This window comes from Bombyx mandarina, chromosome 13 (assembly GCF_030267445.1).
Source record: "Bombyx mandarina strain Sakado chromosome 13, ASM3026744v2".
In the NCBI taxonomy this organism is placed as follows: Eukaryota; Metazoa; Arthropoda; class Insecta; order Lepidoptera; family Bombycidae; genus Bombyx; species Bombyx mandarina.
In genome coordinates, this window is record NC_143220.1 from 7,820,464 (window position 1) to 7,834,695 (window position 14,232).

At 44.3% G+C, this 14,232-nt stretch overlaps 1 protein-coding gene across 1 annotated transcript; it reads left to right on the forward strand.

The window, feature by feature from the left end:
* The first annotated feature begins 211 nt into the window (after positions 1-211).
* Hsc70-5 (Heat shock protein 70 cognate 5) lies at positions 212-4,441 on the forward strand. Its single transcript, XM_089732532.1, has 2 exons — positions 212-340; positions 3,500-4,441. The coding sequence occupies exons 1-2, from the start codon at positions 260-262 to the stop codon at positions 4,439-4,441; spliced, it is 1,023 nt and encodes a 340-aa protein (XP_089588658.1). The 5' UTR covers positions 212-259.
* The last annotated feature ends 9,791 nt before the right edge of the window (positions 4,442-14,232 follow it).

The window sequence follows — 14,232 nt, forward strand, 5'->3', positions numbered from 1 at the left end:
GATTTACTAGCGAAATATATCGCCGCCGCTATACTGCAGTTATCGCCTGACTTTGCTTGTGAATTTTATTTTGTTTAGTGTAAATAATGTTTTGTATGATTGTGTGATAAATGAATGTGTTGATATAAAATAAAATATGTATGTGTTGTTGTGTAGTGTAATTATAATAAAATATTATAAAATAAATAAATACATGTGAGTCACCCACAGTGCCGAAGTGCAGCGATCGGACATCGGTGAAGTTCTGCTCGTTGGTGGAATGACGAGAATGCCTAAGGTCCAACAAACAGTACAGGAAATATTCGGCAGGGCTCCGTCTCGAGCCGTGAACCCTGACGAGGCCTCTCTCTCTCACGCAACCCGTGGTCAAGCACGTACTGTGCTCCGCGCTTTATTCAGGTATTGTCATGATTTTGCCTCGAACTTCCTACCCCACCCAATCCCACTCTCCAAAAAAATAAATAAATATGACAGTTAAAAAAGGAAAAGGGTTTTGTCGGCGATGCCCCATTCCACATTTAATGTGGATTTCAGCAATGTAAGGGGCCTACATAGTAACCTCGACGCCGTACACCATCATCTTGAGACGGCGCAGCCTGCCCTCCTTTTTCTGACGGAGACACAGATATCTGCTCCGGATGACACTTCGTACCTTGAATACCCCGGCTACGTATTGGAGCACAACTTCCTACGTAAAGCCGGGGTGTGTGTATTCGTCCGGGCTGATGTCTGTTGTCGCCGTCTACGAGGCCTCGAACAACGGGACCTGTCCATCTTGTGGCTGCGCGTAGATGACGGGGGTTGTACCCGAGTCTACGCATGCCTGTACAGGTCCCACAGCAGTGATGCAGGTTCAGCTCTGATAGAGCATGTGCAAGAGGGGACTAACCGCGTGCTTGAGCAGTACCCATCTGCGGAGGTGGTGGTTCTTGGAGACTTTAACGCTCACCACCAAGAGTGGTTGGGGTCCAGAACCACTGACCTCCCGGGTCGGGCTGCCTACGATTTCGCCCTGGCCTACGGCTTCTCCCAGCTGGTGACACAGCCCACCCGTGTCCCAGATATTGAGGGGCACGAGCCCTCCCTGTTGGACCTTCTGCTGACCACCGATCCGGCCGGATACAGTGTGGTGGTCGACGCTCCACTTGGATCGTCTGATCACTGCCTTATCCGTGCTGCGGTACCGATCTCTCGTCCTGGTCGTCGAATGACGACCGGGTATCGAAGAGTTTGGCGGTATATGTCAGCAGATTGGGATGGGATGCGTGAATTTTACGCATCCTACCCATGGGGGCGGCTCTGCTTTTCCTCTGGTGATCCTGACGTCTGTGCGGACCGACTTAAAAACGTGGTGCTTCGGGGGATGGAACTGTTCATTCCTTCTTCCAAGGTGCCCGTCGGGGGTCGCAGTGGACCCTGGTATAACAATGCCAGTCGGGACGCTGCACGCCTCAAGCGGTCCGCATACGCGGCATGGAATGATGCCAGGAGACGCCAGGATCCTAATACCTCTGAGGAAAGGCGGAAATTTAACGCCGCTTCTAGGTCCTATAAGAGGGCTATTGCCAGGGCGAAGTCGGAGCACGTTGCCAGAATTGGCGAGCGACTGAAGAGCTATCCCGCCGGGAGCCGTGCTTTCTGGTCGCTCGCTAAGGCTGCAGAAGGTAACTTCTGCAGGTCTAGTCTCCCACCACTACGCAAGTCCGATGACAGTCTGGCCCATAGTGCGAAAGAGAAGGCTGACCTTCTGGTCAAACTCTTCGCCTCGAACTCGACTGTGGACGACGGGGGTGCCACACCACCGAACATCCTCCGGTGTGATAGTTCCCTGCCGGAGATATGCTTTACACAGTGTGCAGTCAGGCGGGAACTCCGACTCCTGGACGTCCATAAGTCGAGTGGGCCGGACGGCATTCCTGCTGTGGTTCTGAAAAGGTGCGCCCCTGAGCTGACGCCTGCGCTAACGCGTTTGTATCGCCTCTCTTATTGCACTAACAGGGTTCCGTCTTCATGGAAGAACGCCCACGTCCACCCTATCCCCAAGAAGGGTGACCGGTCGGACCCATCGAGCTATAGGCCTATCGCGATAACTTCCTTGCTTTCCAAGGTGATGGAGCGAATTATAAATATACAACTCCTGAAGTATCTTGAAGATCGCCAGCTGATCAGTGACCGACAGTACGGTTTCCGTCACGGTCGCTCAGCTGGCGATCTTCTTGTATACCTTACTCACAGGTGGGCTGAAGCCTTGGAGAGCAAGGGCGAGGCTCTTGCTGTGAGCCTTGATATCGCGAAGGCCTTCGACAGGGTCTGGCATAGGGCACTTCTGTCGAAGCTACCATCTTACGGAATCCCCGAGGGTCTCTGCAAGTGGATCGCTAGCTTTTTGGATGGGCGGAGCATCACGGTCGTTGTAGACGGTGACTGTTCTGATACCATGACCATTAACGCTGGCGTTCCACAAGGTTCGGTGCTCTCCCCCACGCTTTTCATCCTGTATATCAATGACATGCTGTCTATTGATGGCATGCATTGCTATGCGGATGACAGCACGGGGGATGCGCGATATATCGGCCATCAGAGTCTCTCTCGAAGCGTGGTGCAAGAGAGACGATCAAAACTTGTGTCTGAAGTGGAGAGCTCTCTGGGGCGAGTCTCCAAATGGGGTGAATTGAACTTGGTTCAATTCAACCCGTTAAAGACACAAGTTTGCGCGTTCACTGCGAAGAAGGACCCCTTTGTCATGGCGCCACAATTCCAAGGAGTATCCCTGCAACCTTCCGAGAGTATTGGGATACTTGGGGTCGACATTTCGAGCGATGTCCAGTTTCGGAGTCATTTGGAAGGCAAAGCCAAGTTGGCGTCCAAAATGCTGGGAGTCCTCAACAGAGCGAAGCGGTACTTCACGCCTGGACAAAGGCTTCTGCTTTATAAAGCACAAGTCCGGCCTCGCGTGGAGTACTGCTCCCATCTCTGGGCCGGGGCTCCCAAATACCAGCTTCTTCCATTTGACTCCATACAGAGGAGGGCCGTTCGGATTGTCGATAATCCCAATCTCACGGATCGTTTGGAACCTCTGGGTCTGCGGAGGGACTTCGGTTCCCTCTGTATTTTGTACCGTATGTTCCATGGGGAGTGCTCTGAGGAATTGTTCGAGATGATACCGGCATCTCGTTTTTACCATCGCACCGCCCGCCACCGGAGTAGAGTTCATCCGTACTACCTGGAGCCACTGCGGTCATCCACAGTGCGTTTCCAGAGATCTTTTTTGCCACGTACCATCCGGCTATGGAATGAGCTCCCGTCCACGGTGTTTCCCGAGCGCTATGACATGTCCTTCTTCAAACGAGGCTTGTGGAGAGTATTAAGCGGTAGGCAGCGGCTTGGTTCTGCCCCTGGCATTGCTGAAGTCCATGGGCAACGGTAACCACTCACCATCAGGTGGGCCGTATGCTCGTCTGCCTACAAGGGCAATAAAAAAAAAAAAAAAAAAAAAAAGGCCGTGGCGGTGGGAGCCGCCGTCCAGGGCGGAGTTCTAGCGGGTGACGTCACTGACATCCTTCTCCTCGACGTGACTCCGCTGTCACTGGGCATCGAAACCCTCGGAGGCGTCTTCACCAAGCTGATCACAAGGAACACCACCATACCCACTAAGAAGAGCCAAGTGTTCTCTACCGCGGCCGACGGGCAGACGCAAGTGGAGATCAAGGTCCACCAGGGTGAGCGCGAGATGGCGTCGGACAACAAGCTGCTGGGGCAGTTCTCGCTGGTGGGCATCCCGCCCGCGCCGCGCGGCGTTCCGCAGATAGAGGTCGCCTTCGACATCGACGCCAACGGCATCGTGCACGTGTCCGCGCGGGACAAGGGCACCGGCAAGGAGCAACAGATCGTGATCCAGTCGTCGGGAGGGCTGTCGAAGGACGAGATCGAGAACATGGTGAAGGCCGCCGAGCAGTTCGCCGCCGCCGACAAGACGCGGCGCGAGCGGGTGGAGGTGGCCAACCAGGCCGAGGCCGTGCTGCACGACACCGACACCAAGATGGACGAGTACAAGGCGCAGCTGCCGCAGGACGAGTGTGACAAACTACGCGAGGAGATGAACAAACTCCGTGAGCTGCTCGCTAAAAAGGACACCATTGAGCCGGAAGAACTTAGAACAGCCACCGGACAGCTGCAGCAGGCCAGCCTTAAACTGTTTGAACAGGCTTACAAGAAGATGGCAGCTGAACGCGAAGGAAGCCAACAACAGCAACAGCAGCAGACGGATCAGACGCAGAGCCAAGAGAAGAAAGAAGGAGAAAGTAACAAGAAACAGATAGTCCAAGCAACACAAGCAGTACACGAAACAAAAAGCAAAAATTATAAAAGGCGTAGAACAGAAAAGATAATACGGGATGCGCGCTCGCAAGTCAGATTTCGACTGGTGGCGGTGGATCGGTAAAAATGCGACCGATTTACTAGCGAAATATATCGCCGCCGCTATACTGCAGTTATCGCCTGACTTTGCTTGTGAATTTTATTTTGTTTAGTGTAAATAATGTTTTGTATGATTGTGTGATAAATGAATGTGTTGATATAAAATAAAATATGTATGTGTTGTTGTGTAGTGTAATTATAATAAAATATTATAAAATAAATAAATACATGTGAGTCACCCACAATATACAGTCAAACCTGGATAAGCGAGAGTTCAAGGGAGCACAATCTCATTCTCGCTTATAGAGGTTTCTCACTAACCCGAGTTTCTCGCTAATGCTCCCTCTGAATTTCATTTCGCGATTTTCCGGATTCAAACGCATTCACTATTTTAAGTGTATCACTTAATGACAGTACTTTAATTTTCCGTTTTGACATGATGCAGAACAGAACTTTCCTTCGCAATTGATTAACGATAAACTGAGTAAGGCCGACAAACAGGACGGTACACAGGCACACGTGTCCAGTCGAAAAGAATGCGATAAAATAACAATGTTATTTAGTTCCACGAAATAGAATAGGTTCAATATTGACGAGAAAAAATACAAAAACAATGGTAGGAAGTTCCACGAAAGTTAAGAATGAGTCATAAAATAGCAGATGTTAAATTGGTAATTTTTTTATCCTTTGTTCTTCCTAAATAATATAAATAAATAAAGCTCGACTTTCGCTTATAGAGGTATAGATAAGTAGCAATCTCACTTACGGAGGTCCATGAGGGAAAAATGACTCTCTCTAACACAGGTTTCTGTTTCTCGCTACTAGAGGTTTTGGGAGCTTAAAATGACGGGTCCTGGCTATTACTCTCACTTATAGAGTTTTCTCACTTATCCAGTTCTCGCTTATCCAGGTTTGACTGTATATATATATATATATATTTCCTGTGTGCGTGTGTTTGTCACTGAACTCCTCCTAAACGGCTGGACCGATTTGAATGATTTTTTAGTATGCATTTGGCTGGAACCCTGGATGGCTAAGATTCACAAATCAGCCTGGCAGATGGCGCTGCAGTCGGTATATAGGTTATTTATCTTTCCTAGAAGTAATTTATATGGCAAAATAAGGTTTGCCGGATCAGTTAGTTATTATTAGATAAATTGTAAGTAAGCGCGGTATATTAGAGAGAGGCCGTGTGAGATTCAGCAGCGGGCGACTATCTTCATTCATCAATAATTTAGAACGCCACAAGGTCGGCCCAAGGACTCCGCGACTAAAATCAATGGTTCAAAAACACCGCGGCCGCAGATAACGAAAAAAAAAAAACTTTTGTGTATTGATCATTGAAACTTTCACTGTGACTTGAAACGGGCGAATATAAAAAAATAACCTGTAGGCGTTGATTAGCGCGGAGGGGCTGACAAGCGCGCACTACGCCTCACGCCTGACGCTCAGTAGCAGCTGGACTCTATAGGTAGACAAGTAAGCGTGACCATCGCCGAGTCCCATGTCTCGCGACATAAGCAGTCAGAGCAGTGGCATCAACTTGCGGGCCGATTCTTACAAAACTTTTATGATGATTTAAAAACATTGGCACGGGCAGGTACCACCATTCTGCCTATTTCAAGCCGTGAAGCAGTGAGGTATTTCGGTTGAAAGGATGGGGCATCCGTTGTAGTGTAAAAATTGAGTTTTCCAATTCATCTCTCAAGATACTTGGTGCCATTGACTTGGTTGATCTCTATAGGCTCCGGGTATCACTTAACATCAAGAGGGACGTGAGCTCGTCCACCGATCTTAGCAATAAAAAAATAAAAAATAGAAACTCAAATGTTTTATTTATATAGTGCCAATAAGTTTCCGAGAAAAATTGTTGTGAGTCGGTTAGTTGGATAGTTTAGAATATGAATAGTGTAGAACGAGGGAAGTTTGAGGGATGTCGCTTGGCTACGGAACCCAAAAAATATCACAGGACAACTCGGTTGGCACCGGAGTCGCGTGCGTACCGTATTCGAGATCCGTAGATTCTCGCAAGAATGAATGTGCCTATGTAGTGAATCACCAATATTGGTGTTTGGAGCTTACACCGAAATTTATCTTGAAGTTGTCTTAAGCGCGATTTAGACGTTTACAGGATCTATCTATCTATCAGGATCTTCTATTGTTCTGTTAATGTAAGATATCATCGTATACCTTATATACACTATCGAGGGGCGCTTACTGATCGTTAAGGATTACAGAGCACGCGTAGATCTGAGTTGAAGCTAATGATCACTAAACTTTCGCACTGGGCACTCGAGCGCTATGACGTCCGCCCCCTATGAGGTCGTAGGTTCGAGACTGCGCACGACCTACTGTATTAATGTGGTTATAATGTACACCTATCGCGACCACGATGTGTCCTTTCGGTGTGGTTGCGATATTGCGAAGAGAAACGTATGTAAAATATATATATTTTTAAATCGATTTCCATCTTACTGTCATTTGCCAGATACTACTGTGAGTAATAAGACTTTCTTATCCAATAAAGGTGTTGTCATCAAAGTTATATCCATAATCCATTTGCAGAATGAAATAGTGGCACACCTAGTGGCAGGTACAGCTGCTGGCTCGAGGCCAACGCGCGCTATTAATCGATTTTATTCACGTCTAGACTGTAAAATAATCGTAAAACAAATATAATGTAATTCTACAAGATGTTCGTACAACAAGGAACACCGTAGTAAAACGTCGAGGTGAACGTTCTCAATAGATCAACAGATTGTATTTATAATTCGGCTGATGCACCCAGCTCAGGGACCACATCCATAGACTGAGACTCCACCAAACTTACATTTCTATCCTATTCGCGCATTCGAAAATCTGAACGAGTGCGATAAGGACATAAACCAATTCTAAATTTAACTTGTAAGTTGATCACTAAAGTCGTGTTTGATTTATGCACACACATTAATACGCGTGAGCCGGTGATCCGATGTTTGAATCATTCAGTATTATTCAGCACTTCGCTTCATGGGATATGTTAGATATTTATCTGAAAACATTACTCAAACAAAGTTGAACATTGAAATGTGAAGTGCATTGTACTTGTAATAAATTGGTACTCGTTTGAGACTCGGAGTTATTGGAAACGAGCGAAGGATCGAGCGAGCGCGCGTCGCCCCAACGCAACGAAGCAATTGTCTTAATTCATACGAGTCATAGAACGAGTAATTGAACTATTCGTAAATACATTATTGATTTTGAAATCACCGGCATGCAGATGAAATACTTTTGCGGTGATTTCAATTGAATGTTCGATCATGACGGAAGTCGTTTAATCTGGAGGCGTCCCAAAAACCTCACGGCACACTACGATATTGAGCCCACCCTTCCCTCAGATGAATGAGAAAACGGAGAATGTGTTTTAAATTATCTAAAATTGTAGATAGCGTGCCTTGAGCCCCTGGACTCGGTCTCTAAAAGCTGGTCTGGTTAGTTCGTGCAGTGGAGCCGTGTTTGCGGGCGATTATCCAGCTTCGGCGACATCTGTGTCCACGCCTCTCGCTGCAAACAGCTGCTGACTGTTATGTGGCTCATTCAGTTATTGCCATTACTGGGTACGTGTTCATACTGGGATTTTACGACGTAATATGTATACATAGCAGCAGCTGTTCCTAGTGCTTTGGTTTACTAACTGAGTACTATTCAATGCATAGTGAGCGCTGTAAAGTAAATGTATAGTGATTCGTACTTTGATAAGGCTATTCTAATATCAGTCCGCTGAGTTTCTCGCCGGATTTTCTCAGCGGGTCACAATTCCTGTGTCTTTGCTCGCCCACCTATCCTGGTGAAACTGGAAAGGGATCCGAGCTACCAGTAATCCATTATTCCTAAAATGAAACAAGCATAGTGATTCGCTACCGCCGCTTATAAACATAGACATCGTAGTCCGTACTCAATATAGCATGTGCTTGCAAACATCCTGTGCTACTATTGAAACGCAGGTAATTAAAGATTTGTAAAGACGCAAGGTGTCGTTCCCTCCTAGAACGGAGATCACTGCGCCACGCGTTCCCGGTGAGCACGAACGCGCCTCCAAGCAGATGGTGCGTTATCCACGGATAGCCCTGAAGGCGATCACGGGCTACGGACATCACAGCGCGCCACTATTTCGAGGGTCAGGGCGCGGAGAAAAATTGGCACCTGCCTATTCTGGATTTGAACACTGGCGCAATCGCATCGCTTGATATGAATACATCGGACGTCTTATCCTTTAGGCCACGACGACTTCAGTTTTTATCAGTTTGCGCTTTTTCGTTCTATTCACTTTTGTCGTGTTCATCGACATCGTGCGATACAATCTCTAGTGAGGTGGGGCGGTAGTTAGGTAATTAACGATATTATGTACTTTCTCTGTTGCGATGAGCACATCAATATTTCGGAAAGAGCAAGTCCATAGCTTTTTGGTGATGCTTCTCAGTGATGCAACTGTATACCGGATCCGCGATAAAGTTTGAAATGACTTATTTGAGTGAACACATGTTTAAATTTGGATTTTGATCCGCTAACATTCCAAAGTGGAGTTGCTATGGAGCGCTTATTGCTAATTACAGTACTTGAAAAGTGTGCTAGGATTTCTACTAGAATAGCTCTTTGAAAATAACAGTTACATTAGTGAAGTAACAGGATTTTGAGCCAGCCATCGACACTTATGTACATACAGGAAACAGACGAGAGAGCCCTAGTGGTCGGTCTCGGAGGAAACGACCGCGCCCCCGCTCTGCGTTTGTTCACTAGAATTGAATCATTGTGGTGGGCTATTTTGTATTTTTCAAAGTTTTCGTGAGCCGTAGACAAGATTGAAGGCCTTCAAGATTTACGTAGACGGTGATGTCAATTAATAAAATATTGATTGGTTTGATCAATATCTAAGAATAAACATTATATCATTAATTGGGTGTCCTAATGTAAGCTATGCCTTTCTGGTGTAAATTATTTACGGATACATTCAATTGATGGAGCCGCCACGAGTCGCGGCTGATGCGCCCCAGTTACGAGTGTCTTTTAAAGGAAGACAATTCTGTACTCAATTCAAAAATTCAAAGAGAATGTTAATTTTTACGAATTTTCTACTTTCTCCTAATGTTATTTAACACATAGTAATCGTTAGTGAATTAAATTGATAATTATAGGTAAGCAGTGATGTTCTCTATAATTAATAAGAGAAGAACATTCTTTGTTCGTGCCACTCAGAGGGATCGAGCTGTGAACGTTCAATATCAAACAGCTCAAAAAACACTGAACTTCCTCGTCTTCAGAATAGCAATTTAAAATTTTGTTTGATTCGCATTCCACGGTACACCGAACACACGCTTTGATTTGTTCCTGAGCAAATATTCAAATCCGTCTCTTATAAAATTGGTCTGTCTGGAGGCATCGTCGGGGTACACTGTGTAAAACGCACAATATTCAAAGCGAGCTATTCACAATAATCATAACACAAGCAGCAAACAAATGTAACTCATATTACATAGTCTTATTTTGTGAGAAACAGCACAGATAAATTATGCTTGCATAGTGGTGACCTAGACGTGGACTTTTGCAGAGGAGACTTGTCCTCGACAGATTCTACACATTGTACTCACGCCGCCCAGTGTTCATTTGGGTTTGTGCTGAATGTCGCCAAGCGCTATGTGAGTTCCGATAGAAAGTGACGTTTGCAAACAAGCTCACTCGTTCGAACAGTGCAATCTTACTAAATTGTACCCACGTACATGCAATTGTCAGCCCACGGACTCATCTTGGAGTCGCGAAGTGCACGCTCTCATACCATCTATTATTCTGATCTGTAGCCTGACACAGTACTTGTGATATCACTCCTGGCCGTCTCTTGACGAAAGCTTATTGTACTTATATGTACAACAGATCAATATACCAGATACAACATATCCAGACTATTCGAAATGAGTAGTAATAAATAGCCTAACAAAACGTCCCAACAAGAAATGAAGAGCTTCTAGTATGATGGGAATGTCAAAAACACAGACGAACCTATTATAGATATGAGGCCGCCTCATCTGTTCTTGTTGTTGAGTTATCGTGATTTAACGAGGGCACCAGTGAACTCATTTCAAACTAGTACCGATAAATGTATTTTAGATTAAAGTCAATAAGGACGATTTCAAATGTACTGCATATTGTACCGCTAAATGTCACTATTATAGGCAATTTTTCCACATGGAGCGCACGGCTTTGGTAAGCAATTGTTGACTTGACGCGGCAGTTTATTCGCTAATTCGGTTTCATTGTATCAATATTGTAAACGAATCAAAAAGACTCGGTGTTTGGTAGAAATAAGCCACTAATTTTGACGAATTGTAATTAATGAAGTTTTTAATTAATAATGAACGAAAAATATGTTAATGATCTCGTGAGTACGGACGCATACAATGTTTGTACTCCAGTTTTATTATTGTTGGAAACGTGGCAAGTTTCACTGATTTCATTGCGCTGTACTCGTAAAAGGCAATATAAAAGTGCAGGCGGTGTGTGTCGGGCGCACGCTAAGCGTTTCGGTTCAAATTGATACATTTTTATTGTTTCGGCTTTTTTAATTGTTGCATCTAAAACTTCTAAAATCACTTTGATAAAACTGAGAGCCCAGTGACCGCAGCAGAAACTACGAACCTCTACCCCGCACGCGCCGAGCTGTAACTTAATGATTACAAAGACATTTTAACTCAACTTAATGTTGTAATGTACTTAAACTTTTAATTAAACTAATTATGAATGTAACTGAATGTTCTGAAGATAATGAAAATACATCTAAACGAATTGAACACAATTTGCGAACTGTAAGTGAATAAAGAACCTTTATGAATAAAGATAATAATATATTTTGTTGAGGGCGCGGGTCGGTATACGATTGGTTACCATTTACGTCGCCCGAGAAATATGAACACTGTTCAAAATCTCACAGATTCAAGATTGTTATAGATAAAAATTACGGATATTAACAATCAACTCAAATATTATAATGAATGAAAGTAAAATTTCTGTTTTGTTATAATAAATAAATAAATGTAAATAAATATAATAATAAAATATTAAAACATTGTAAATATAAATTACTAATTCTTCTTCAATTATGAAGTCTCTATGGAATCGATCCTTAACAAGTGCTACAAAACATTTATAGAGACGAGTACACAGTTTCACATCAATTAAAACTCTATTCTATCAATTAATACTCGTAACTATTTATTTAACTAGTTGAAGAAAGATCGATGCATCAATGCATCGCTGCACCGCTGCACCGCTGCATCGCTGGACCGGCGCGGCGTCGGCTCCGCAGATTAAAAAGCTGTTTAAGGTCATCCATCTATCCTGATGCAGCCTGCAGTCCGACTCCGACACCTGACCCACTTCAGCCAACTTTAGTGGTAAGCTATTACAGTTCCTATGCTATTGGGATATAGTTTAATATGAATCAGAAATGCCACCTAACTAGTGTCGGTCGTCAGCTTAGAACACTGATGGGACTTGCCGCTATATCCCGGTGCTTTTACTTTATTTTAGTGTTGGTTTTACATAAATCAATACCTTGTTTTGTTTGGATACTGCCAAATAAATAAAAACATTGAAAACATCTCTCTCGCCTCATCTCGTTGGTCGAGTTACCTTGAATATTGTATCACGGGATACGGGTTCGACTCCCGGTAGGAGTCGTTGCCATAGCCCCCGCTGTTTGGATGCGGAAAGAAATAAGTGTATTGCGTTTTAAATAGGTTCTTATTTGTTTGATGGAATGGAATGATTACAATTGAACGAGATCGGCGGCCGGTGGTGTTCATGAGGTCCGGTGACGGCCGGCCCTGCCATCGCTATCAGTATCGCGATTAAACTTAAAAGTTATATAACGACAGTAGAACAGTCACATTTATAGTAACGCAAGTAGTTACTTCTCATATTTACTCTTTTTCATTGTCGATAGTTATAGGAAGCTATTAGTAATATAAGAATATGAGAAATTGATATTGGAAGAAATTAAATATTATCAATTATAACTGTAAAAGTAGAGTTCGAAAGTGAAAAAATGGTCGACAAACGTGGCTAATGTTAAATTGACGAAAAGAACAACAAGGGTAAGGCAAGCGCGGACGATGTCGAGAGGCGCGGACGGTGCGTGCGCGATGTCATCACAAACATACGGTTGATTGGAAGCAACTACATACACATATGTATATATATATTAGTACGTTCATGTCCGTGAGCTGACGCCAAACTAATACAACCCTGAGACAAGTACTCGCGATGTATAATAGATCACAATTAGTACAATGTTCGAGCATGATTTCGTCGCCCGAGTAACTCGTGTGACGTCACTCTTTATACAAAAGGACTCGCACCTCAAACGCCTTCGTATACCAATATAGAGAATATAGAGAGTATAGAGTACGTCAGTTGTCGTCAGCTTTAGAATGAACTCGTTCGACGTGTCACCTTTAACAAACGACATTATATCCGTTAGGGGAATTTAAATATTACTGAAAACATTTTCAACTCACGAAATTATTTTATAAACATGAACGTAAACAAGCATTTCCGTCTCACGATAAAGTGTATCTCGAAGCCGGAAAATATGAGGCTGATCAGAGATTGAGACAAGCATGAGAGGGCGAGAGATGATTAATGGGCGCGTGCGAAAGGTCGCGCCTCGAGCTCAGTCGAGGATAAGCCGGCTGAATGAATAGTACGTCGCGGCGTCGCGCGTCGTGTCGGAGTAAATAGTAACATGATAGCGCACGGCTTAAATCTGTGGACGAGCACGTGCGCAGAGGGTGCACATGCAGAGCGCTTGAAACCTTTGAAATGATTTAAAAAAGAACAGCAATGATCATGAAGAATTAAATTTATGAATATTGCTTAAATTATTTAGTTTTATATCTGAACGAATGTACGAACCTGTTTCTTCGTCACCCGTACCTACCAAACGTTCCCACAAGCTTTATTTATTTACACCGAACCGAATGCTTCACTAACGAAGAACTGTCAGCGATATCTCTTCTTCATTTTTTAGGTAAAGAATGATGGTAGAATGTTAAAAGTGATAAGAGAACAGTCACCAAACTAGACGCGATCTTCAGGAATGATGCTGCCTCAGGAGAAGGACAAGGTAATCTCGGTAGGAGGGTTCGAGCGCGGCGCGGGTGTGTTGATGTTTGTGGGCTTAGCTAAATAAATGAATAAAGCGAAGTAGCTGCACCGTCTGTGTGTACATGATCTTTGCAAACGTTCGCCGAGGACCCTCGTTCCCTTGAAGGGCTTCCTGCCGCACGCCGTCGCCGAGCTGGTCGACCGCTGTGCTCTCACATTACAACATCACAACGGCGAGTCACTTTCATCACTCCAGCTGTAGAGTATTCTATTTATTATTTTATGTTATGTGAGACATGCGGTAGGAAAACGTAACTTATATTACCTAGTTGTATGGCGTGCTCGATCATTCTGAAGTTTCAGGTATTTTAGAAAATTTTAATATCGACACTGTGAAGTTAACAATGAACCAAAACTTTGACGATAGCGTGGGACAATAATTCTTAACGGTATGTAATAAAAGATTCGGAATACATCATTAAATTAGGGAATATTATTTCCTAAATTTTTGTTAGGCAAATTCAATCTTTTCAGGGTTCATGAGTACTTATCCGAGGCTTATCAGTCGGCGATAGAGACGGATAGAGTATACGCTATGAAGCATGTCAGGACAAGAAGCAGCTATCTGAAGATTCGACTAGCAAGTATATCTCTCGGGTCCAGTCGTGACGTGACTGTTCC